The sequence below is a fragment of the Salvelinus alpinus genome, chromosome 13 (assembly GCF_045679555.1).
Source record: "Salvelinus alpinus chromosome 13, SLU_Salpinus.1, whole genome shotgun sequence".
Lineage (NCBI taxonomy): Eukaryota > Metazoa > Chordata > Actinopteri > Salmoniformes > Salmonidae > Salvelinus > Salvelinus alpinus.
Window position 1 is genome coordinate 26,960,247 of NC_092098.1, and position 25,962 is coordinate 26,986,208.

General features: G+C 42.8%; 2 protein-coding genes across 5 annotated transcripts in view; both read left to right on the plus strand.

The window, feature by feature from the left end:
• Nucleotides 1–22,308, plus strand: part of LOC139537470 (cytospin-B-like) — a 181,356-nt gene extending 159,048 nt beyond the window's left edge. For all 4 annotated transcript variants that reach the window (XM_071338816.1, XM_071338817.1, XM_071338815.1 and 1 more), the window contains 3 exons: nucleotides 316–432; nucleotides 13,987–14,046; nucleotides 21,197–22,308. In XM_071338816.1, coding sequence (XP_071194917.1) covers nucleotides 316–432; nucleotides 13,987–14,046; nucleotides 21,197–21,286 — 267 coding nt within the window. In that variant the 3' untranslated portion in view covers nucleotides 21,287–22,308. The remainder of the gene's footprint in view (nucleotides 1–315; nucleotides 433–13,986; nucleotides 14,047–21,196) is intronic.
• A 942-nt stretch (nucleotides 22,309–23,250) lies between these two features.
• Nucleotides 23,251–25,962, plus strand: part of adora2b (adenosine A2b receptor) — a 28,475-nt gene continuing 25,763 nt past the window's right edge. The window contains exons 1-2 of the mRNA XM_071338839.1: nucleotides 23,251–23,436; nucleotides 23,677–24,135. Coding sequence (XP_071194940.1) covers nucleotides 23,816–24,135 — 320 coding nt within the window. The 5' untranslated portion in view covers nucleotides 23,251–23,436; nucleotides 23,677–23,815. The remainder of the gene's footprint in view (nucleotides 23,437–23,676; nucleotides 24,136–25,962) is intronic.

The following is a 25,962-nucleotide window of genomic DNA, read 5'->3' on the forward strand; positions in this document are numbered from 1 at the left end:
CAATGTTAAAATTAGGTGAAATCAAAAGTTTATTTTCACCAAGTTACACATCTCAAAAGCCACTGATTTGGTGGAACGACCCAAGTAGATAATTCCTTGAGGAATGAGCAAGAACTAAATGCAAACTAAAGCTAGTATTTGTGGAAAATGAAGGTTGAGCAGGTTGTTTCCATGCTCTCCGTTATGCATATTTACTCTATGTTAATAAATGCTTCATTTGATCTCGTTATTGTTGTTCGAAATTCTTATTGAGACATCCACTGTTGATACTGGAAGAAGAATCTCTCTCACTCTCTCCATCTATCTCTCTTGTAGAACATTGATGTGACAAACTTCAGCAGCAGCTGGAGTGATGGCCTTGCATTCTGTGCTCTCCTCCACACCTACCTGCCTGCACATATCCCTTACCAGGAACTCATCAGTCAAGACAAGGTACCCACCTCACACACAACACACACACACACACACACATGCATACATGCAGACAATTGCACGAACACACACACACTCATTCATCATTCCAATTAAGAGCTCATGAAATGGACACCCACACTGACGTGACATTTCAGATACACGCATGGATACCAGTAACATGATGACCTTCTACGTTCTCAATAAATGTTTTCTTCAAGTACATTCTTCTTCGAGTACCTCCAAAGCACCATTCATAGCGCTACACTTTAATACCTTACACTAAAGGCTATTGTATGGGAAACATAGGCCCAGATTTACTGAAGGTATGAGGGGACACACAACATGTTTTGTGTGTAAAGTAGCATTTCACTGTGGTGCACAAGCATTTACAGCATGTAAAACCAACAAAACATGGTGGAGCATGTACCTTTACATTTGGGAGATCCTCCAAATCACCAATGATAGCACCACAATTGAATCCCTTAGACTAAGGCCTAGATTCAATCCGGACCATGGAAGACCCGCGCTAAAGCGCAATTACAATTTAAAGGTAATGTTTCCGCACTCGCGAAGGCAGCAATGTAATGGTAAACGTTGCGTATGTCGGCTAATTCAGAAATGACCTTTGAGTTTTGATCGCAGTATAACGCGGATCTTCCACAGTCCAGAATGAATCTAGTCCTAAAGGCTTTTGTATGAGAAACACAGAGCATGTAACTATAAGGATACCCTCTATCACCTGGTGTTAAAGAGAAACAGCTATGTATTAGTTTTGACAGAGACAGTAATACTGTATGTACAGTACCAGTCAAAAGTTTGGACACACCTACTCTTTGAAGGGTTTCTCTTAATTTTTAATATTCTCTACGTTGTCGAATAATAGTGAAGACATCAAAACTATGAAATAACACAAATGGATTCATGTAGTAACCAAAATAGGCTCCCTTTGCCTTGATGACAGCTTTGCACACTATTGGCATTCTCCCAACCAACTTATTGAGGTAGTCACCGGATTGCATTTCAATTAACAGGTGTGCCTTGTTAAAAGTTAATTTGTGGAATTTCTTTCTTTCTTTGAGACAATCAGTTGTGTTGTGACAAGGTAGGGGTGGTATACAGAAGATAGCCCTATTTGGTAAAAGACCAAGTCCATATTATGGCAAGAACAGCTCAAATAAGCAAAGAGAACGACAGTCCATCATTACTATAAAACATGAAGGTCAGTCAATCCGGAAAAAGTTTCCTCAAGTGCAGTTGCAAAAACCATTAAGCGCTATGATGAAACTGCCTCTCATGAGGACCGCCACAGGAAAGGAAGACCCAGATTTACCTCTGCTGCAGAGGATATTAGAGTTACCAGCCTCAGAAATTGCAGCCCAAATAAATACTTCACAGAGCTCAAGTAACAGACACATGTCAAAGAAACCATTGTAAATAAGACTTGCCTAGTTAAATAAAGGTTCAATAAATTAAATAAAAACACTAAAGGACACCAATAAGAAGAAGAGACTTGCTTGAGCCAAGAAACACGAGCAATGGACATTAGACCGGTGGAAATCTGTCCGTTGGTCTGATGAGTTGTGAGACGCAGAGTAGGTGAACGGATGATCTCCGCATGTGTAGTTCCCACCAGGAAGCATGGAGGAGGAGGTGTGATGGTGTGGAGTTGCTTTGTTGGTGACACTGTCAATGATTTATTTAGAATTCAAGGCACACATCCATCACTCTCCTTCTTGGTCAAATAGCCCTTATGCAGCCTGGAGGTGTGTTTGGTCATTGTCCTGTTGAAAAACAAATGATAGTCCCACTAAGTGAAAAACAGATGGGATGGCATATCTCTGCAGAATGCTGTGGTGGAAATCTGTCCTTTGGTCTGATGAGTCCAAATTTGGTGTCTTTGTGAGACACAGAGTAGGTGAACGGATAATCTCCACATGTGTAGTTCCCACTGTAGTATCTGTGATCTACATCTGTTTATATTAGATACTATGCTGTTACTAAGCAGTAATGTATTATGGCAGTGTTATGTTACTACACCTAATAGGAAATGTACATGCGCACTATCGGGCCGGGGGCTGTAGAGCACGAGGAGCTTTTTGACTAAACGAAACTAACTGTACGCCCGTCTCCTGCCTGGTCATTTCTCCACAACACAAATATTACAGTGGCGACGAGGTGATTAAGCTTCTTAAACGGACATTGCTTGAAGGGAAGAATGTTGCGTGAGTAATGAAACTCAAAATAATTATGTAAATCGTCAGTCTTTTTTTTTTTTTTTGCCAGTAGAAAAGGCTAAGCACTGCTAGTAGGTACAGTGTTCAGGAGCTGCCAAGTAGCAAGACTATTGGAGTCCAGAATAGAGACACTGCCCTCTGGTGGTTAAATAAAAAAAACGGTAATTGAACCCATTGAAATTAGGCGATCTCAGTGGAGAAATATTGTAAAAAAAGAAACGTAACACTATTACTATTACTAGTACATTATTACAAATGAGTGCAGTGAATGAAGTAATTGCAGAAACTTCTGAAATGAAGAAAGTGAAGAATTAGATAAATTCTGAAAATTAAGGAATACAAGGAATAAGGAAACTGAACAATTAACTGTGAAAATGGCAACCATTGGTCGAGTACCAGAGTTTGAGGCTACAAAAGAGGATTTCGATTCCTATTTAGAGCGTTTTGAGCGTTGGCTGGCTGCAAATGAAATCAAAGATGAAAAGAAAGCAGACGTGTTTTGGGTCCAGCTGAGTATGGATTGCTGAAAGGTCTCATTGAACCAATAAAAGCAGTGGAGTTGACCTATGCAGAATTTACTGAAACTCTTTCAAGGCATTTCAAGCCTAAGCCAATTCTCATTGCAGAACGTTTCAGATTTTACCAACGTCACCAGAGTCAAGGGGAAACCGTGGCTGACTACATCCTTGCTTTGAAAAGGCTGGCAAGTACATGTGAGTTTGCACGATTTCTTGATGACGCTCTCCGAGACAAGTTTGTATGTGGTCTCACAGGTGAAGCATATAACAGAAGGCTTCTGTCAGAGAAGGACCTGACCTTTAAAAAAGCCTGTGATATCGCACTTGGACTCGAGCTTGTCCACTGGGATACTATTGAGCTATCGGGACATGCAGAACGTCAGAAAGGTGTTCACAAGGTCAGTGACAAATGTCACACTTTTCTCAGTCCCGTCCTCAAGGTTACACAAGAACAAAGTAGTCCACATCACAAAGGTCTAAGCCAAGTTGCTACAGATGTGGGGGAGATAATCATCAGCACAGTGAATGTCGATTCCAAAATGAAAAGTGACACAATTGTGGAAAGGTTGGACTTCTACAGAGAGTATGAAAAGCTCCAAAACGCCCAGCAGGAGCACACAAAGTGTCAGACGCAGCACAAGAAGAGGAAGGTACAACTGAAACAGTATTGGAACTGTTCACAGTGTACACAGCTCAACAACAAAAAGATGGAATCTATCTCAGCATGGAGAAATCTTCAGTCTGATAAATGACAAACCGGTGAGTCAGGCTACACTCACTAACATGCTGGAGAAGCACAAATAACTTTTCAAAGATGTCTACGGCGAAATACAAAACTTCACAGCAAAAGTCAGAGTCCAAGAAGGAACCAAGCCTATCTTTCACATACCATGTCCAGTTCCCTATGCTCTTAAGGAAGCACTAGAGAAGGAACTGGACCACCTAGAATAACCTCATCACGAAAGTAGAGAGGAGCGACTGGGCCGCTCCGGTCATTGTAGTCCCAAAGAAAGACAAGACCGTCAGAATGTACGGAGACTACAAGGTCACAGTAAATCGCTGCATACTACCAGAGGAATATCCACTACCAAACGCTGAAGATCTGTTTGCCACTCTAGCTGGTGGGAAGCTTTTCAGTAAGTGTCACGATCGTCTATGGGTGAGAGAGAGGACCAAGCCGCAGCGTGTGCAAAATACATTCTCCTTTATTTAGAGAAAGGAAAAAAAACACGAAACGAACACTGATAACAAACTAAACAAAAACAACAAACGACCGTGAAGCTAACGACGTAGGTGCATACACAAGCAACAAACGTTCAACATAGACAATTACCCACAAAACCCCAATGCCTATGACTGCCTTAAATATGGCTCTCAATCAGAGACAATGAACCACAGCTGCCTCTAATTGAGAACCAATCTAGGCAGCCATAGACATACAAACACCTAGACAAGACACTGACCCATATACCATACAAAACCCCTAGACAATACAAAAACACATACATTCCCCATGTCACCCCCTGACCTAACTAAAATAATCAAGAAAACAAAGAATACTAAGGCCAGGGCGTGACAGTAAGCTGGACCTGTCATTCGCTTATCAGCAACTGAAGCTGGGTCCGGAGTCAGAACAGTATCTGACAATCAATAGACACAAGGGGCTATTCAGATTCAATCGCTTGGCCTATGGAATCTCGACAGCTCCAGCGATATTCCAACACACAATGGATCAGATCTTGGACAATATAGACAATGTTGTGTGCTTCATGGACGACATCCTCGTGTCAGCACCAACCATTGGAGAGCACCTTGCTCCTGAACTATTACGGAAAGTTTGTGGCAAACTTGTCCACATTGTTGCATCCGCTTCACCAACTGCTGCAGGCCGATACAAAGTGGAATTGGTCCCCACAATGCGAAGAAACATTCAAGACTTGCAAACAGCGTCTGCTAAAGAGCAAGTGGCTTGCCCACTATGACACAGAGATGAAGCTGAGACTCGCGCGTGATGCATCTCCATACAGAGTAGGAGCCGTCATCTCACATGTTCTACCGTCAGGTGAAGAAGACCCTATTGCATTTGCATCACGGATTCTGTCACCAAGTGAGAAAAATTATGCTCAAATTGAGAAGGAAGCCCTGGGCATAATATTCAGAGTGAAGAGGTTTCACAAATATCTCTACAGAAGGAAGTTCCAACTGCTGACAGATCACAAGCCTCTGTTGGCCATCCTTGGATCAAAATCAGCCATACCAACCATTGCTGCACTATGAATGCAACGTTGGGCTCTGATATTGCTAGCCTACGACTACGAGATCGAGTACAGACGATCCAGTGATCACGCAAATGCAGATGCACTATTAAGACTACCATGCAATAGTGACTCCGACAGTAAAGATGATAGAGCAGTCTTCCAGATCTATCTCATCAATGAACTGCCCATATCTGCTTCAGACATAGCAAAGGAAACGAGGAAAGACCCAGTCCTTTCCAAAGTCTTGGACTTAACATTAGGCGGTTGGCCAACCTTCGTAAATGACGATAACCTTCATCCATTCATCGAAAAGAAAGACCAGTTGTCCACTGATCAAGGATGTGCTCTGTGGGGATCAAGGGTGGTGGTACCTCACAAATTTCAGAGGAGACTGCTATCTGACCTGCATGAGGGACATCCAGGGATCACTCGAATGAAAGCACTCGCCCGCAGTTATCTGTGGTGGCCTGGACTGGATCAGGACATTCAACAGCATGTAGGCCACTGCTCACCTTGTGAAGCTGTTCGCAACAAGCCTGCTGCTGCACCTCTTCATCCATAGTCCTGTGCTGCTACACCATGGGAACGCATCCATGTGAAATACGCCGAGATTGACAAGCAACATTTCCTTGTTGTCGTCGATGTCCATTCCAAGTGGATGGAAGTGTTCCCTACTCAACTGACCACAGCTGAGAAGACCATCAATATTCTCAGACACCTGTTCGCAACCTTTGGACTAGTCAAGGAGCTCGTATCGGACAATGGCCCTCCTTTCACCTCAAACGATTTTGAAATGTTTCTCAAGAACAACGGAGTAAGGTACATCCTGTCACCACCTTACCATTCGGCATCAAACGGAGCAGCGGAGAGATCCGTGCAAACCTTTAAGAAGGCCTGGACTAGACTCGAGGTTCAGTCTGTTCCCACCCACCAAAGGCTTACCCAGTTCCTGTTTATTTACCGTAACACACCACACACAAAAACAGAAATGTACACAAGCTGAACTGTTTCCGAAACGTCAACCACGTACCCGCCTGACATTGTTGAAACCAGACTTGTCAAGCACTGTGGCAAAGCACCAGCTACAGCAGAAGAAAGCTCATGACAGACACTCAAAGACTGTCAGAGAATTCAAATAGGGAGAGAGTGTGATGGTACGTGATTTCAGACACCCCAAGCGCCTGTGGAACTCAGGTGTGATCTTGCAACGCAGAGGACCTTTGACTTACCAAGTCCAAATTGGTCATTGCCATGTCAACGTTCATGTAGATCATCTGCTACGGTCCAACGCCCCAGCAGAGACATGCCGAGAGAACAAGAACAATAACGACCCCCAGGACTATTCTCCTGACTGTGGACGTATGGGAGAGACAGAGCCTGACCTTCCACCCGAACCTGGCCCACCACCGGAAGCCCAGGAGGAGCGGAGATATCCTATTCGACAGCGAAGGGCACCTCAAAGGCTTGACCTAAGTTGAGCTGTTTCAGGCGGTAACAGACAGTAAAACAAACAAACACTTTAATATGTCCTAGATAAAAGGAAAGAAAAAGTACATCACTTGGGTTAGATATTAGGACACAAATTCCATCTTCGGGGCAGAATAATCCCCTAGATTTGTGCTGGGCTCTGAAAAGTCTGTTTCAACACAGTAGTTGAAAAATGTTTATGAATGCATTGTTCAGATATTGCATTAGTAGTTACCTAACATATTTACCTTGTTCTCTGGGAGGTAAACACTATGGGGGAGGAGTGTAGTATCTGTGATCTACATCTGTTTATATTAGTTACTATGCTGTTACTAAGCAGTAATGTATTACGGCAGTGTTATGTTACTACATCTAATAGGAAATGCACATGCGCACTATCGGGCCGGGGGCTGTAGAGTACGAGGCGTTTTTGACTAAACAAAACTAACTGTACTCCCATCTCCTGCCTGGTCATTTCTCCACAACACAAATATTACACCCACCAGGAAGCATGGAGGAGGAGGTGTGATGGTGTGGGGTTGTTTTGTTGGTGACACTGTCAGTGATTTATTTAGAATTCAAGGCACACTTGAATTCTAATTGAATGCTGATTTGGCTGTTCTTGCCATAATATGGACTTGGTCTTTTAACAAATAGGATTATCTTCTTTTACTAAATAGGGCTATCAGAGTAGGGGATCAACCGTTCACCTACTCTGCGTCTCACAAAGACACCAAATTTGGACTCGTCAGACCAAAGGACAGATTTCCACCACAGCATTCTGCAGCGATATGCCATCCCATCTGTTTTGCGCTTAGTGGGACTATCATTTGTTTTTCAACAGGACAATGACCAATCACACCTCCAGGCTGCATAAGGGCTATTTGACCAAGAAGGAGAGTGATGGAGTGCTGCATCTGATGACCTGACCTCCACAATCACCCGACCTCAACCCAATTGAGATTGTTGAGGAGTTGGGATGGGATGGGATGAGTTGGACCGCAGAGTTAAGGAAAAGCAGCCAACAAGTGCTCAGCATATGTGGGAACTCTTTCAAGACTGTTGGAAAAGCATTCCAGGTGAAGCTGGTTGAGAGAATGCCAAGAGTGTCCTAAGCCGTCATCAAGGCAAATGGTGGCTACTTTGAATAATCTAAAGTATTTTGATTTGATTAACACTTTTTAGGTTACTACATGATTCCATATGTGTTATTTCATATTTTTTATGTCTTCACTATCATTCTACAATGTAGAAAATAGTACAAATAAAGAAAAACTCCTTGAGTAAGTAGGTGTGTCCAAACTTTTTACTTGTACTGTATATGTAGGTGGCATATGGAAAGGAGAAAGAAGGCCACAAAAACACAGCAAACAGACAACCCATGTCATGGGTTGCGTTTAGCAGCCCTGTGTTAATTCAATAAGCTCACCATAAACAAAAAAGGACTAAACCTAGGCACACGCACACACAAGCACACACACCTCGATGCTGCATGTTGTATGTGACAAATAAGACAGGTTGATTACTATGGTAACACCCTCACGTGCCACCCCGATGATAGCGACAAGGCTAGCCCACCCCCAGTGGGCCGTTCCATCTCAAAAAGTAAAAGAAACAATCTCAGATTGTTGTGAAATCGTTTCTGTAGTTACAAACAGATAAGATTAGCATTCCTGCAACATTATTTTGTTGAAATATAATTTGATATCTGAGAAATTAAGCTAATTGATTCCACCCAAATTGGCCATTTTAATTCATAGGATTCATATAATATTCAATAAATATAGTACTGGACATCCAATTTGGAACAAACTTTTTTCTACCAATGAGTAAGACATGAGCAAACAAACAAAAATTGTCAAAAGCCACCCACGCCAATTCCACCTCAACAACCAGTATCGAGTATCAGTTCTCTGTCTGACAAGTAGTATGGAGTATTGTTTCTTCATACTATGTAATGTATTCCCAGCGATTTTGTGGATAGTTATTTTTCCCTGTTCAGAGAAATTAGGCATTGAAGTTATGAGGTTTATGTCCCGTCATACAACCTTATATAACCAGATTTTGACCACTAGATGGTGCTTTCGATTCTATTAGGTTTGTTTCCTTACGCTGTTAGCAGTTTATGGGCAAGTTATGACAACAGTCCATGCTTAGTTTTTTTTTAACTGGCCACTGTTTTAAATACAAACTTTTTAGTATTGTGGCACAAATCTAATGCAAGCCAATGGTACCTATTTGATCATTTTCGAGCTTCATGGCCAAATCATCCTAAAGTATCTAAAAATGTATTGTGTAACTCAATGAAGTTAATTATGATTTGGTCATGAAGTGCAAACATGCTAATATAGGTACCATTTGTACCATAAATGAAAAAAAAGTTAGCATTTGAAACAGTGGCCAGGTAAACAAACCCAAAGCATGAATTCAAATCAAGTCAAACTTTATTTGTCACATGCGCCGAATACAACAAGTGTAGACCTTACAGTGAAATGCTTACTTACAAGCCCTTAACCAACGGTGCAGTTCAAGAAGAGTTAAGAAAATATTTACCAAATAAACTAAAGTATAAATTAATACCGTACCGGGTCAGTGTGCGGAGGTACAGGTTAGTTGAGGTAATTTGTACATGTAGGGTGAAGTGACTATGCATAGATAATAGATATAGGTAATAAACAGGGGGGGTGTCAATGTAAATAGTCCGGTGGCCATTTGATTAATTGTTCAGCAGTCTTATGGATTGGGGGTAGCAGCTATTAAGGAGCCTTTTGGTCCTAGACATGGCGCTCCTGTGATGCAACCGGTCAGGATGCTCTTGATGGTGCAGCTTTAGAACTTTTTGAGGATCTGGGGACCCGTGCCAAATCTTTTCAATTTCCTGAGGGGGATAAGGTTTTGTCGTGCCCTCTTTACAACTGTTTTGGTGTGTTTGGGCCATGATAATTCATTGGTGATGTGGACACCAACGAACTTGAAACTCTCGACCCGCTCCACTACAGCCCCGTCAATGTTAATGGGGGCCTGTTCGGCCCGCCTTTTCCTGTAGTCCACGATCAGCTCCTTTGTCTTGCTCACATTGAGGGAGAGGATATTGTCCTGGCACCACATTGCCAGGTCTCTGACCTCCTCCCTATAGGCTGACTCATCGTTATCGGTGATCAGGCCTAACATTGTTGTGTCATCTGCAAACTTAATGATGGTGTTGGAATCGTGTTTGGCTACGCAGTCGTGGGTGAACAGGGAGTACAGGAGGGGACTAAGTACACACCCCTGAGGGGCCCCAGTATTGAGGATCAGCGTGGCAGACGTGTTGTTGCCTACCCTTACCACCTGGGGGCGGCCTGTCAGGAAGTCCAGGATCCAGTTGTAGAGGGAGGTGTTTAGTCCCAGGGTACTTAGCTTAGTGATGAGCTTCGAGGGCACTATGGTGTTGAACGCTGAGCTGTAGTCAATGAACAGCATTCTCACATAGGTGTTCCTTTTGTCCTGGTAGGAAACGGCAGTGTGGAGTGTGATTGAGATTGCGTAATCTGTGGATCTGTTGGGGCAGTATGCGAATTGGAGTGGATCTAGGGTATCCAGGAGGATGCTGTTGATGTGAGCCATGACCAGCCTTTCATTGCACTTCATGGCTACCGACGTGAGTGCTACGGGGCGGTAATCATTTAAGCAGGTTACCTTCGCTTCATTGGGCACAGGGACTATGGTGGTCTGCTTGAAACATATTACAGACTCAGTCAGGGAGAGGTTGAAAATGTCAGTGAAGATACTTACCAGTTGGTCCACGCATGCTTTGAGTACAGGTCCTGGTAATCTGTCTGCCCCTGTGGCTTTGTGAATGTTGATCTGTTTAAAGGTCTTGCTCACAGCTGATGCTCTCGTGCATGCTTCAGTGTTGCTTGCCTCGAAGCGAGCATAAAAGGCATTTATGTCATCTGGTAATCTCGCGTCACTGGGCAGCTTGTGTCTGGGTTTCCCTTTGTAGTCCGTAATAGTTATCAAGCCCTTCCACAACCGATGAGAGTCAGAGCCGGTGTAGTAGGATTCAATCTTAATCCTGTATTGATGCTTTCCTTGTTTGATGGTTCGTCTGAGGGCATAGCGGGATTTCTTATAGGCGTCCGGATTAGTGTCCCGCTCCTTTGAAAGTCGGCAGCTCTAGCCTTTAGCTCAATCCTTGATGTTGCCTGTAATCCGTGGCTTCTGGTTGGGATATGTACGTATGGTCACTGTGGGGACGCACTTATTGATGTAGCCGATGACTGAGATGGTATACTCCTCAATGCCATTGGATGAATCCCAGAACATATTCCAGTCTGTGCTAGCAAAACAGTCCTGTAGCGTAGCATCCACATTATCTTACCACTTCTGTATTGAGCGAGTCACTGGTACTTCCTGCTTTAGTTTTTGCTTGAAAACAGGAATAAGGAGGATAGAATTATGGTCAGATTTGCCAACTGGAGGGCCGGGGGAGAGCTTTGTATGCATCTCTGTGTGTGGAGTAAAGGTGGTCTAGAGTTTTTTTCTCTGGTTGCACATGTGACATGCTGGTAAAAATTTGGTAAAACTGATTAAAGTTTGCCTGCATTAAAGTCCCTGGACACTAGGAGTGCCACTTTTGGATGAGCATTTTCTTGTTTGCTTATGGCCTTATAGAGTTGGTTGAGTGCGGTCTTAGTGCCAGCATATGTTGTGGTAAATAGACACCTACGAATAATATAGATGAGAACTCTCTTGGTAGATTATGTGGTCTACAGCTTATCATAAGGTTCTCTACCTCAGGCGAGCAATACCTCGAGACTTCTTTAATATTAGACATTGTGCACCAGCTGTTATTGACAAATAGATACACAACCCCACCCCTCGTATTACCAGACAAAGCTTCTCTGTTCTGCCGATGCATGGAAAATCCCGCCAGCTCTATATTATCCGCGTCGTCGTTCAGCCACGACTCTGTGAAACATAAGAGAGTACAGTTTTTAATGTCCCGTTGTTAGGATAATCATAATCGTAGGTCATCAATTTTATTTTCCAATGACTGAATGTTAGCCAGTAGAACGAATGGCAGTGGGAGTTTACTCGCTCGCCTACTGATTCTCAGCCGGCAGCCCGACCTGCTCCCCCTTTTCCTCCGTACTTTCTTCACGCAAATGACGTGGATTTGGGCCTGTTCCCTGGAAAGCAGTATATCCTCGTCGGACTCATTATAGGCAAAAGCTTCTTCCAGTTCGAGGTGAGCAATGGCTGTTCTGATGTCCAGAAGTTATTTTCGGTCATAAGAGACGGTAGCAGCAACATTATGTACAAAATAAGTAAAAAAATAAGTTACAAACAATGCAAAAAAACTCACATAATTGCACAGTTGGATAAGGAGCATGTAAAACGTCAGCCATCCTCTTCGGTCCCATCTTAATCGTACGCCATCGTCAATCGGATTGATGTACATAGACTGCTTACAGTGTAAGGAAACCAATTTGTCATTTTGTTATTCGTGTGATCTATCCCTTTAATATTGAGGAGGGGGGATCACACTTGTTTCCACCTAATAACAGGAACAGAACCATCTAGTGGTCAGAACCTGGTAATTTCAGGATGTATAATGGGACTAGAGTTTTTCCTAGCCACCTTGCTTCTACATCTGCATTGCTTGCTCTCTGGGGTTTTAGGTTTGGTTTCTGTATAGCACTTTGTGACAACTGCTGATGTAAAAAGGGCTTTATAAATAAATCTGATTGTTTGATTGACATAAACCTATTAACTTCAATGACAAATATTTCTCTGAGCAGTGGGAACAGCCATCACCAAATTTGGTGGGAATACATGACATAGTAAGAAAAAAATAATACTCCAAGCCGCAGCTCCATATTACTTGTCAGACATGGAGAACTGATTCTGTATACTGGTTGTTGGGTAGGATTAGCATGGGGTGTCCGTGGGTGGCTTTTGACATTTTTGTTTCCTCATGTCTTACACATTGGTAGAAAAAAGTTTGGTCCAAACCGGAAGTTGGGTACTATATTTATTGAATATTATATGAATCCTATAAAATAAAATGGCCAATTTGGGTGCACTCAATTAGCTTAATTTCTCAGAGATCTAATTATATTTCAACAAAATAATGTTGCAGGAATGCTTATCTTATCTGTTGTTCTGAACATTTCAGAACAATCTGAGATTGTGGGTCTCATGGCTTGCTGAAATTGAAATAGGGGCAGCAGATAGCCGAGTGGTTAGAGCTTTGGTTGCTGGATCGAATCCCCGAGCTGACAAGGTAAAAATATGTTGTTCTGCCCCTGAACAAGGCAGTTAACCCACTGTTTCCTGGTAGGCTGTTATTGTAAATAAGAATTTGTTCTTAACTGATTTGCCTAGTTAAATAATTAAAATGACATGGAATGACCTCAGTGAATTCTTCAGTGAGGGCTGTGTGTTGGCTTTAATGCATTCTGCTGAGCCACTTCCTAGTTCCTAGGCCCCCTTTGACAGCAGAAGTTCTCCTTTCCTAGAATGTCATCTTCCATTCATCCAAGCTCTCTGTCATGGCTGAAAAGAATGTTATTTATACCAAAATATTTACTGTTGGACTCCAACACCATGGTGTTCAGCCTCTTCATGCAGCAGTCATTATGGGCCTGTCCAAAGCAAACAACCTAGGCTATCTGTTCAAAAATAATATTGAAATAAGTCTTGAATGTTTCCTAGTCCCAGCCAAAGACAAACACTTTGATGGTCAAAGTAATTCTACGTCTCAGAGAGGTCAGTGACTCTTTGACTCTCCTCCCCCTCTCCCCGTACCTCTCCCTCCACCTCATGCAAACAGTTTGGTGTAGTTTCCAGAAGGAAACTGTGTGTTTAGAAGTTGTTTTCTTTGGAGATGTGTTCTGTTTGTTGCTGTTTGCAGCGCTCTGTGTGATAATGAGTGAGGAAGAAAAGGAGGGGGGGAGAAGGTGGGAGGAGAGGAGGAGGGCCCTGCAGTGTGTTATGAGTAAGGAGGAGGAGGAGGAGGGAGCCTCTGTAGTGCGTTATGAATGACGAAGAGGAAGAATAAGAGGAGTGAGGCCCTCTAATGATCAACCCTGTTTGTTTTTCCTACAGGGGCGGAATCTGTCCCTGGCGTTTCAGGCTGCAGAAAGCATCGGCATCAAACCCTCCCTGGTGAGTTGAACTGAACAACCAGAGACCAGACAATACACCAAAGTAGCATAGACGCTTTGATCTGGTTTATTACTAAACAAATTACCTGATTTGATTAACTACACAATGACTATGCTGCTTTGATTTATCTACAGAAGCAACATTTGATTAGATCATTGCATTTTATCGAGTGATAGAGTGATCAGCGTTCAATACCATAGTCCCCTCAAAGCTCGGGACCCTGGGATTTAACTCCAACCTATGCAACTTGATCCTGCACTTCCTGACGGGCCGACCCCAGGTGGTGAGGGTAGGCAACAACACCTCCGCCACACTGACCGTCAACATGGGGTCCCCTGACAACTGCGTGGCCAAGCACGACTCCAACACCATCATTAACTTTGCTGACAACACAATGGTGATCCCGATAAAGCATCTTACTTTGACCAGTTTCGCACAGCAGGAAAATAATCCTGCAGCAAGAGGAAATGTGAATTATTGTGTGGATTATAATTAATTATCATTTTTGTAGGGGTTGATACATTTTTTGTTAGGGCAAATCAAGTCTGAAATATTAAAGTGGAAATTACAAACTTTAGAAGCATTTTTAAACCTTGAATACACTAGAAGTTTGCATTTCCTGCAACAACAGGGTGATCAAATTAAGATCCAACATCTGTAGGCCTGATCACCGACAGCGATGAGACAGCCTACAGGGAGGAGGTCAGAGATCTGTCAGCATGGTGCCAGGACAACAACCTCTCCCTCAATGTCAGCAAGACCAAAGAGCTAAACGTGCACTTCAGGAAACTGTGGGGGAACGACCCCATTCACATTGGCATGGCTGCAGTGGAGAGGTTCAAGAGCTTCAAGTTCCTCAGGTGTCGACATCACTTAGGACTTTACATGGTAAAAACACACCGGCACAGTCGTGAGGAGGGCGCAACAGCGCCTCTTCTCCCTCAGGAGGCTGAAGAGATATGGCATGGGACCTCAGCTCCTCAAGAAGTTCTGCAGCTGCACCATCGAGAAACTCTGGACTGGCTGCATCACCACCTGGTATGGCAACTGCAACCGTAAAGCTCTACAATAAATCACTGGGGCCGAGCTCCCAGCCATCCAGGACATTAATACCAGGCGGTGTCTGAGGAAGACCCGGATAATTGCCAAAGACTTCAGCCACCCCAGCCATGGACTGTTCTCTCCGCTACCTGCTGGCAAGCGTTACCAGAGCATCAGGTCTTGGACCAACAGGCTCCGAGACAGCTTCTATCACCAAGCAATAAGACTGTTGACCAGCTAACCAATGGCTGCCCACCCTCACCCACAGACTACCTGCACTGACTCTATCTTACGCACGCACGCACGCACGCACGCACGCACGCACGCACGCACGCACGCACGCACGCACGCACGCACGCACACACACACACACACACACACACACACACACACACACACACACACACACACACACACACACACACACACACACACACACACACACACATATTGACGCTACACACCGACATACACACACACACACACACCATTGTATTCATATACTGCCCATACTGTCTATAAACCATTTATATACAGTAGCAGTTCTCATTCAAGGGTTTTTATTTATTTTTAATATTTTATACATTGTAAAATAATAGTGAAGACATCAAAACTATGAAATAACACAAAGGAATCATGTAGTAACCAAAAAAGTGTTAAACAAATCAAAATATATATTTATATTTGCGATTCTTCAAAGTAGCCACCCTTTGCCTTGATGACAGCTTTTTCACACATTCTCTCAACCAGCTTCATGAGGTAGACACCTGAAAAACATTTCAATTAACAGGTGTGCCTTGTTAAAAGTTCATTTGTGGAATTTATTTCCTTCTTAATGCTATTGAGCCAATCAGTTGTGTTGTGACAAGGTAGGGGTGGTATACAGAAGATAGTTCTATTTGGTAGACCGGTGGAAATCTGTCCTTTGGTCTGATGAGTCCAAATTTGAGATTTTTGGTCTGTCTTTGTGAGACAGAGAATAGGTGAACGGATGATCTCCGCATGTGTGGTTCCCACCATGAAGCATGGAGGAGGAGGTGTGATGGACCTCAGAGTGAAGGAAAAGCAGCCAACAAGTGCTCAGCATATGTGGGAACTCCTCCAAGACTGTTGGAGAAGCATTCCAGGTGAAGCTGGTTGAGAGAATGCCAAGAGTGTGCAAAGCTGTCATCAAGACAAAGGGTGGCTACTTTGAAGAATCTCAAATATAAAATATATTACTACATGATTCCATATGTGTTATTTCATAGTTTTGATGTCTTCAGTATTATTCTACAATGTAGAAAATAGTAAAAATAAAGAAAAACCCTTGAATGAGTACGTGTGTCCAAAATGTTGACTGGTGCTGTGTATATATATATATATATATACACACAATGGCTTGCGAAAGTATTTATCCACCTTGGCATTTTTCCTATTTTGTTGCCTTACAACCTGGAATTAAAATAGATTTTTCGGGGGGGTTGTATCATTTGATTTACACAACATGTCTACCACTTTGAAGATGCAAAATATTTTTGTTGTTGTTAAACAAGCAAGAAATAAGACAAAAAAACTGAAAACTAAAGCGTGCATAACTATTCAACCCCCAAGTCAATGCATTGTAGAGCCACATTTTGCAGCAATTGCAGCTGCAAGTCTCTTGGGGTATGTCACTATAAGCTTGGCACATCTAGCCACAGGGATTTTTGCCCATCAAGGCAAAACTGCTCCAGCTCCTTCAAGTTGGATGGGTTCCACTGGTGTACAGCAATCTTTAAATCATACCACAGATTCTCAATTGGATTGAGGTCTGGGCTTTGACTAGGCCATTCCAAGACATTTAAATGTTTCCCCTTAAACCACTCGAGTGTTGCTTTAGCAGTATGCTTAGGGTCATTGTCCTGCTGGAAGGTGAACCTCCCGTCCCAGTCTCAAATCTATGGAAGACTGAAACAGGTTTCCCTCAAGAATTTCCCTGTATTTAGCGCCATCCATCATTCCTTCAATTCTGACCAGTTTCCCAGTCCCTGCCGGTGAAAAACATCCCTACAGTATGATGCTGCCACCACCATGCTTCACTGTCGGGATGGTGTTCTCGGGGTGATGAGACGTGTTGGGTTTGCGCCAGACATAGCGTTTTCCTTGATGGCCAAAAAGCTAAATTTTTGTCTCATCTGACCAGAGTACCTTCTTCCATATGTTTGGGGAGTCTCCCACATTGCTTTTGGCGAACACCAAACGTGTTTGCTTATTTTTTTCTTTAAGCAATGGCTTTTTTCTGGCCACTCTTCCGTAAAGCCCAGCTCTGTGGAGTGTACGGCTTAAAGTGGTCCTATGGACAGATACTCCAATCTCCACTGTGGAGCTTTGCAGCTCCTTCAGGGTTATCTTTGGTCTCTTTGTTGCCTCTCTGATTAATGCCCTCCTTGCCTGGTCCGTGAGTTTTGGTGGACAGCCCTCACTTGGCAGGTTTGTTGTGGTACCATATTCAATCCATTTTTTAATAATGGTTTTAATGATGCTCCGTGGGATGTTCAAAGTTTTTTATATTTTTTTATAACCCAACCCTGATCTGTACTTCTCCACAACTTTGTCCCTGACCTGTTTAAAGAGCTCCTTGGTCTTCATGGTGCCGCTTGCTTGGTGGTGCCCCTTCCTTAGTGGTGTTGCAGACTCTGGGGCCTTTCAAAACAGGTATACTGAGATCATGTGACACTTAGATTGCACAGGTGGACTTTATTTAACTCATTATGTGACTTCTGAAGGTAATTGGTTGCATCAGATCTTATTTAGGGGCTTCATAGCAAAGGGGATGAATACATATGCACGCACCACTTTTCCGTTTGTTTTTTTTTTTTAACTTTTGCAAGGCACTGTATATATATTGTTCGTTCTGATATTTATTTGTATTATTTTTATATTTTTATTATGTGTGTATTGTTATCGTATTGCTAGGTATAACTGCATCTCGCTGCACCTGCGATAACTTTGATTTGATTCTAATAGTAATGAATGCAAATCCTTCTGAGTCAACACACACATGAGTAATAGTTATTTTAAAATAAATATTTGTACTGTGATTTCCCTGTAAACCTAGTGGAGGGGATATCTGTGTGGATGTATCAGGCTTAGGCATTGGTACACTATGTGTTCTTTATGACAGTGTATGTTAGGTCTAGTGGATGTTAACTTAACTTGACAATGGTGTTTTCCATGTCCTACATTATATGTGGCGTTTTGTCCTCAGTGCATGCGAAGAGCAAGCCAAGGCTCACTATGGTAGCTGGGTGTTTGGGAGAGTCAGGTTTGTTAGTCAGGATGCAAGTTGGGTCTAGCTAGCTAATAATAGATCGTTTTTTTACATTTTAAAAATGTATTTACTTACTTGAATAGGTTCTCCCACTGTCTCCGATTTTTGGATCCTTACAAAAACGAAATAATGGGAAATCTTTTAGGTGATAGCAAAGCGCAGCCAGCAGCCATGTGGACAAATGGGGACAAGGGGAAAAAGTGTGTTTGTCACCAGAGCAGTTTAGAACGTGTTGTGACATTTGACTTTACCAGTGTAATTTCAATAAATATAAATCACAGACTGTCGGAATAAAGTGTACTGTCGGTACACTTTATAACTTGAAAACTGTCACTTTAAACTAGAATAGACAACAACAACCCAGACGGAAAACAGTGACGCACATAACACACAACACCCCTTCTACGGGCGTGTGGGGGAGGGTTTTTGAAATGTAACTGTAACCAATGTGAAATGGCAAGCTCGTTAGCGTGGTGCGCGCTAATAGCGTTTCAATCGGTGACGTCACTCGCTCTGAGACCTTGAAGAAGTTGTTCCCCTTGCGCTGCAAGGGCCGCGGCTTTTGTGGAGTGATGGGTAATGATGCTTTGTGGGAGGCAGTTGTTGACGTGTGCAGACGGTCCCTGGTTCGAGCCCAGGAAGGGGCGAGGAGAGGGACCGAAGCTATACTGTTACATAACATCTAATCAAAATCTTGTCGCTGGGAGTCAACAGACCATTCAAACCGTTTTTGCAAAAAAATATATCTCCAGACCTCCAAGGAATTCATTGCAACATTGTGATTTTGGAGGTATGGCAACGCGAGACTACCGAAGTCCAAACCAACTGGATGGCTGTGTCAAGACGTTTGCCAACCAACTAAGTCTTAGGCCTCGATTCAATCAGATCGAGCGTTAATGGCATTTTGAGGTGTAACTGCGGTATGAAATGACAAATCGGCGAGTGCTGCTTTGTGTTTCACTAATTACTCCCTTCTTTATCCATACCACATTAGAAGTTGGGGTGGCAGGTAGCCTAGCGGTTAGCGCGTTGGGTCAGTAACCGAAAGCTTGCTAGATCGAATCCCTGAGCTGACAAGGTATAAATCTGTTGCTCTGCCCCTGAACAAGGCAGTTAACTCACTGATCCTAGGCCGTCATTGTAAATAAGAATTTGTTCTTAACTGACTTGCCTAGTTAAATACATTTTTTAAAATAAGTTCAATAATAACAGGCGACTGCATGTTTTCATGTTCATTTGGATGGGGGATTCAAATTGCCAATGATAAAATGCAATTGAGTTCGTTGTCCGTAGCTTATGCCTGCCCATACCATACCCCACCGCCACTATGGGGCACTCTGTTCACAACGTTGGCATCAGCAAACCGCTCGCCCACACACACATGGTCTGCAGTTGTGAGGCCGGTTGGAAGTTCTGCCAAAATCTCTAAAACGACGTTGGAGGCTGCTTATGGGAGAGAAATTAACATTCAATTCTCTGGCAATAGCTCTGGTGGACATTCCTGCAGTCAGTAAGCCAATTGCACGCTCCCTCAAAACTTTAGACATCTGTGGCATTGTGTTGTGTGACAAAACTGCACATTGTATAGTGGTCTTTTATTGTCCCCAGCACAAGGTGTACCTGTGTAATGATCATACTGTTTAATCAGCTTCTTGATATGCCACACCTGTCAGGTGGATAGATTATCTTGGCAAAGGAGAAATGCTCACTAACAGGGATGTAAACAAATTTGTGCACAAAATTTGAGAGAAATTCGATTTTTGTGCGTATAGAACATTTCTGGGATCTTTTATTTCAGCTCATGAAACATGGGACCAACGCTTTACATGTTGTGTTTATATTTTTGTTCAGTGTACATTGTTTATGGGTTTCCCAGATCTATGCCATTGTCATGAAACCCAAACGAACGCTTTCAGCCCAGACGACAGACTGATTACGTCTGACAGTTGACCGTATGGTAGTGGTGACGCACTAGTAAACACAACTAAAGCTAATGTAACAGTTTAACTTTAGTCCGTCCCCTCGTCCCGACCCGGGCGCGAACCTCTGCACACATCAACAACTGACACCCACGAAGCATCGTTACCCATCGCTCCACAAAGGCCGCGGCCCTTGCAGAGCAAGGGGAACCACTACTTCAAGGTCTCAGAGCAAGTGACGTCACCAATTGAAAGGCTATTAGCGCGCACCACCGCTAACTAGCTAGCCATTTCACATCCGTTACACTCACCCCCCTTTCGACCTCCTCCTTTTCCGCAGCAACCAGTGATCCGGGCCAACAGCATCAATGTAACAGTTTAACTTTAGTCCGTCCCCTCGCCCCGACACGGGCGCGAACCAGGGACCCTCTGCACACATCAACAACAGTCACCCACGAAGCATCGTTACCCATCGCTACACAAAAGCCCTTGCCGGAGAACCACTACTTCAAGGTCTCAGAGCAAGTGACGTCACCGATTGAAAGGCTATTAGCGCGCACCACTGCTAACTAGATAGCTATTTCACATCGGTTACACTAAGGCTGCTATATAAAGCTGACCCAAACCTGGCTAGGGCTGCTCTGAAGGCAGTGTCACAGTAAAGAACAGGTAGTCTGACCCTGTATAAGCCAGCTTGTTTCTCTAAGGGCTAAACCTTCGATGTCTGTCTCTCATTATTATTATCTCTGATTTGTGTCAATCTTGTATATTATATAATATATGTAGAATATGCCCATGTTTATATATAGCATCAATGTATGACATTTTGTATTATGCTCCTACATCATACTGTTGAGTGAACTCTATTTTTTCTCTGTCTGTGTGTCTGTCCTTGCAGGACATTGATGAGTTGATGCACACGGACAGACCGGACTGGCAGAGTGTCATGCAGTACGTTTCTCAGATCTACAAGTACTTTGAGACTTGACCAGAGAAGAGGAGGAGGAGAATGAGGATTAGGAGGAGGAGGAAGAAGAAGAGGAAGAATGGAGGCACAGCAGCACTTTTTGTCCGGTCCAAGTCTCCTTCTCTCAACATGGAACCCTAGAACCCTGTCTCAACCCCCTCAACACTTGCATCCATCTCAACACTAAACGCACGAAGAACCCTCCTGTTCATTTGAAGTTTGATCTTGCTTACTGTTACTGTTTTGTACATAATGGTACAATTGACGCTGAGTGTCAGAATGCTGAATTCTCTGACTGCATATAAGAAGACACGCTGCAATTATATTGGAATGTTTATGTTGAAGTCCAATGATTATTTTGAAATTATACTTTAAAGGAAGAGTTTGATTTTACATGAGAAGCCTATATCAAATAAAATTGCCTGGTTTCTGTTTATCCAAAAGAAACCATTGCCTTTGTTTTTGTTATGAGACCGACCCATGTTGCCATCTATGATGTCATACTAAAATGAATTGACAACACTACATGTAGCTCTGAATAATTAGATTTTACATTCACTTTTATGTTATTATTAATACAGAATGTATTTGCTGTTTGTACGCTGTGGGACTGACTGACTGACTGACTCAATCAAACCATTGTATGATGTGTCCTTTAGCAAGTGTTGTTTCTAGTTCTTGCACAGCAATATGGTTTTGTCTCCAGCAAGCATCTTTCAGCTGGAGCTATCATACTGGGGATGGTCGAATGAACAAGAACTGCAAAATGTATTCAAACTATGACATTTGTGAAAATGTCATCCAAATGTACCATGAAGGACACGTTATACTATCTGGAATCAATCAAACCACCTTGAATTTGCAGCTTCAGTTATGGTTTGTCTCTTATAAAGAAGGAAGTGCTGTATAGTGTTTATTTATTTACATATGTGCTGGGAAATGTGAGAATGATGCAGGAAATGCATGTGAGCATTTTTTATTTACTGAGATTTCAGAGATTTACTCAGAGGTGGATATTGTTAAATAAATTATTTTGTCAATCAGCACTGGTCATTCTCACACTTTCTAGTGTGTGTGTGTGTGCGTGTGTGCCTGCATGTGTGCTAGAAGAGATTGGTTGTCATCTGAGTGAGTTACTGTAGGTACCCATATATTAATATCCCCTCTCCTTTTGTTACAGGCTATAGAGGGAAGTGGACAGGTGTTTCATGATTGGAAGAAGGCTTTTGATATAATCCGGAATAAAAGTAGCCTACATAAATTAGAGTACCAGTAAATAACACCACATGAGAGGTTATGTTACAGATTTCAACATTGCACCTAATATTATTTGATTTGTGTTGCAGCAGGGTTGTAGTTAGTGTTGTCAGTATCTATCGCCCTGACTGGTACCACTTTTAATTGGGTTTCCAAAAAGCCTATTAAACCCTCTATGCCAGGGTTGTAAAAGTATTTATGTATGGGAAAACAGAGTGGAAAATGGAGAGGTATTTTTGTTTTGCCATCAGGGCCATTCTGATATCCTAATGCATTTCTAAAGTTACTCCATAGTGCAGACAGGCTGGTACATGCCATTCAAACAGGTGAGTGTATTCTCTATCCTGCATGCAAACCTCACTTAAAAAGAAGTAGAGGATCCTAGACTGACAATATATATATATATATAATCCTTTGATCATTCTGACTCAGGGAGGACAGTTACAAGTGGGTGGAAATTTAAGTGGATGAATCAATCCACCACATATTTTAGACATTCGTGAAGGGATAGCCTTGAAATTAAAGACATATGTAGATGCCTTGGGTGGGATTTTGCCTGCACAGTAAAAAACTACTACATCAACCTGAAAGCACGTTGGTTCATTGTTTACACCAAATTTAATGGGCGCGTAACGGGTGCCTAATTACGCTTTTACACATGATGACTCTTGTCTCAGCTTCATTAAAGGGGAACTGTGGTTTGCAGAATTGCACGTCGTCTGTAGACATCGCTGAATTTGAGGCGTGGCTAGCCTACTCTGTAATATTTTTTTTTCTCGTTACTTCAAATGCCATGTGGTGAACGGAACTAGTGAGTCTCCAAAGTGATTCTCCAATACCGCCGCGCAACAGATACTTGGAGGAGTGTAGTATATTTTCAAAGGACTGGCAAATAATGCAAAGTTTCAAGAGGGGTAAGCAACCCAAAAAGAAATTCAGAAATTGTTTGCAGATATTAGTTTTCATGTTTTTAATGTCTATTGGCTAACATGTGGCTTGGTTAGACTAGTTGTAATAGGTTACCATATCGTTTTTGTTAGACGCATGATAACCGATACGAAGCTGCAAATAATTCACATTTCAAACAATTGTAGTTACAGGGTTTTCTTTGGAGAACAGTAAAGTATCCTATATGGTCTTTTTTCTTTTCACAGATGGCTGTTTTCGCAAACCATACTTTTGGAATATTCTTGGAATACAGCAAAAATACTATCTCTTTTGGACCCACTAGAACAGTCTGCCTTATGACACTTTTATTTCTGACAGACCTAATGTTCTGAAATATTTGCTGAGATGATTCAGTACTACATTGTATTTGAGATATTTATAGCTATTTTATCCATCTCTGGCAATGTATTGGTTTGCTGGGCTGTCGCCATCAACACCACTCTGAAAACCACTACGAACTACTTTTTGGTGTCTTTGGCTGTGGCAGATATTTTGGTGGGTTGCCTTGCCATCCCCTTTGCCATAACCATAAGCATCGGTATATTTTTGGACTTCTATGGATGTCTTTTCCTGGCCTGTTTTGTTTTGGTACTGACTCAAAGCTCAATTTTTAGCCTCCTTGCAGTTGCAATTGATAGATATTTGGCCGTCAAAATACCCCTCAGGTGAGTACCCTATCATGCATTTTGATAGCTAGACAAACATTGAGCGTCTGTGTTTTGTGATTTAAGTGAATCAATAGCATGTACTTAGGAGTAATTAAGGAACGATACAAATAATTCACCCGATACAAATAATGTTTTTCAAGACTGACTTCAATTAGGGCTACTTTACTGACCTTATTGTATCATGTACACGTGTAAAATGGCGTTAAGATAAAGGACAAGAACAATACAGTAGACAACACATTCACAATACTAATTCATAACAGTTAGCCTGCAAACAACATTTAATGAGTCGTTAGGACAACCCCGGGAATGTCACAAAATGGTTGTCTAAAGTGGTCAGGCCACTGTGTCATTGTCCCCTAGAGGTTTTGTCTAGTTCCCGGTTCGGCCCAGGGGCATTTTTAGGACATTCTTGGGACGTTGTGTCATGGTCTCTTGGAGGTTTTGTCTAGTTCACGGTTTGTCCAGGGGACATCAAAAGGATGTTTTTAGGGCGTTCTTGGGATGTTGTGTCTTGGCCCCCTGGAGGTTTTGTCTAGTTCTCCGTTTGTTCTGTGTACGTCCCTGAGGACGTTTTCAAGATGTTATGTCATGGTCCACTTGAGATTTTTGGCTAGTTCCCAGGCTTGTTCCAGGGACATCCCTTAAAAAGGTTTTTGGGGCGTTCCCAGTGTAACGGATGTGAAATGGCTAGCTAGTTAGCGGGTACGCGCTAATAGCATTTCAATCGGTTACGTCACTTGCTCTGAGACCTGAAGTAGGGTTTCCCCTTGCTCTGCAAGGGCCGTGGCTCTTGTGGAGCGATGGGTAACGACGCTTCGTGGGTGTCAGTACCAGATGTGTGCAGAGGGTCCCCGGTTCGCGCCCGTGTCGGGGCGAGGGGACGGTTTAAAGTTATACTGTTACATTGATGCTGTTGACCCGGATCACTGGTTGCTGCGGAAAAGGAGGAGGTTGAAAGGGGGGTGAGTGTAACGGATGTGAAATGGCTAGCTAGTTAGCGGGTACGCGCTAATAGCATTTCAATCGGTTACGTCACTTGCTCTGAGACCTGAAGTAGTGTTTCCCCTTGCTCTGCAAGGGCCGTGGCCTTTGTGGAGCGATGGGTAACGATGCTTCGTGGGCGACCGTTGTTGATGTGTGCAGAGGGTCCCTGGTTCGCGCCCGTGTCGGGGCGAGGGGACGGTTTAAAGTTATACTGTTACACCAGGACATAATTTTTGCCTGTCATCGGGGCGGCTCGTGATGGTCACAGGGGAATGTTCTCAGGACGTCATTGTAAACCACGTCAGAACGTTTTTAGGATGTTGCCAGGACATTCAGTGTACCAGTTGTCAGGACGTTGCCATATGGACCCAAAAGAACGTTCTTTAATTCTTACGGCTGAGATCCCGTTAACGGGATCGACTTGACAACAGCCAGTGAAAGTGCAGGGCGCCAAATTCAAACAACAGAAATCTCATAATTAAAATTCCTCAAACATACAAGTATTTTACACCATTTTAAAGATAAACATGTTGTTAATCCCACCACAGTGTCCGATATCAAAAGGCTTTACGACGAAAGCACACCATCTGATTATGTCAGGTCAGTACATAGTCACAGAAAAACACAGCCATTTTTCCAGCCAAAGAGAGTAGTCACAAAAAGCAGAAATAGAGATACAATTAATCACTAACCTTTGATGATCTTCATCAGATGACACTCATAGGACTTCATGTTACACAATACATGTATGTTTTGTTCGATAAAGTTCATATTTATATCCAAAAATCTTAGTTTACATTGGCGCGTTATGTTCAGTAATGTTTTGCCTCCAAACAT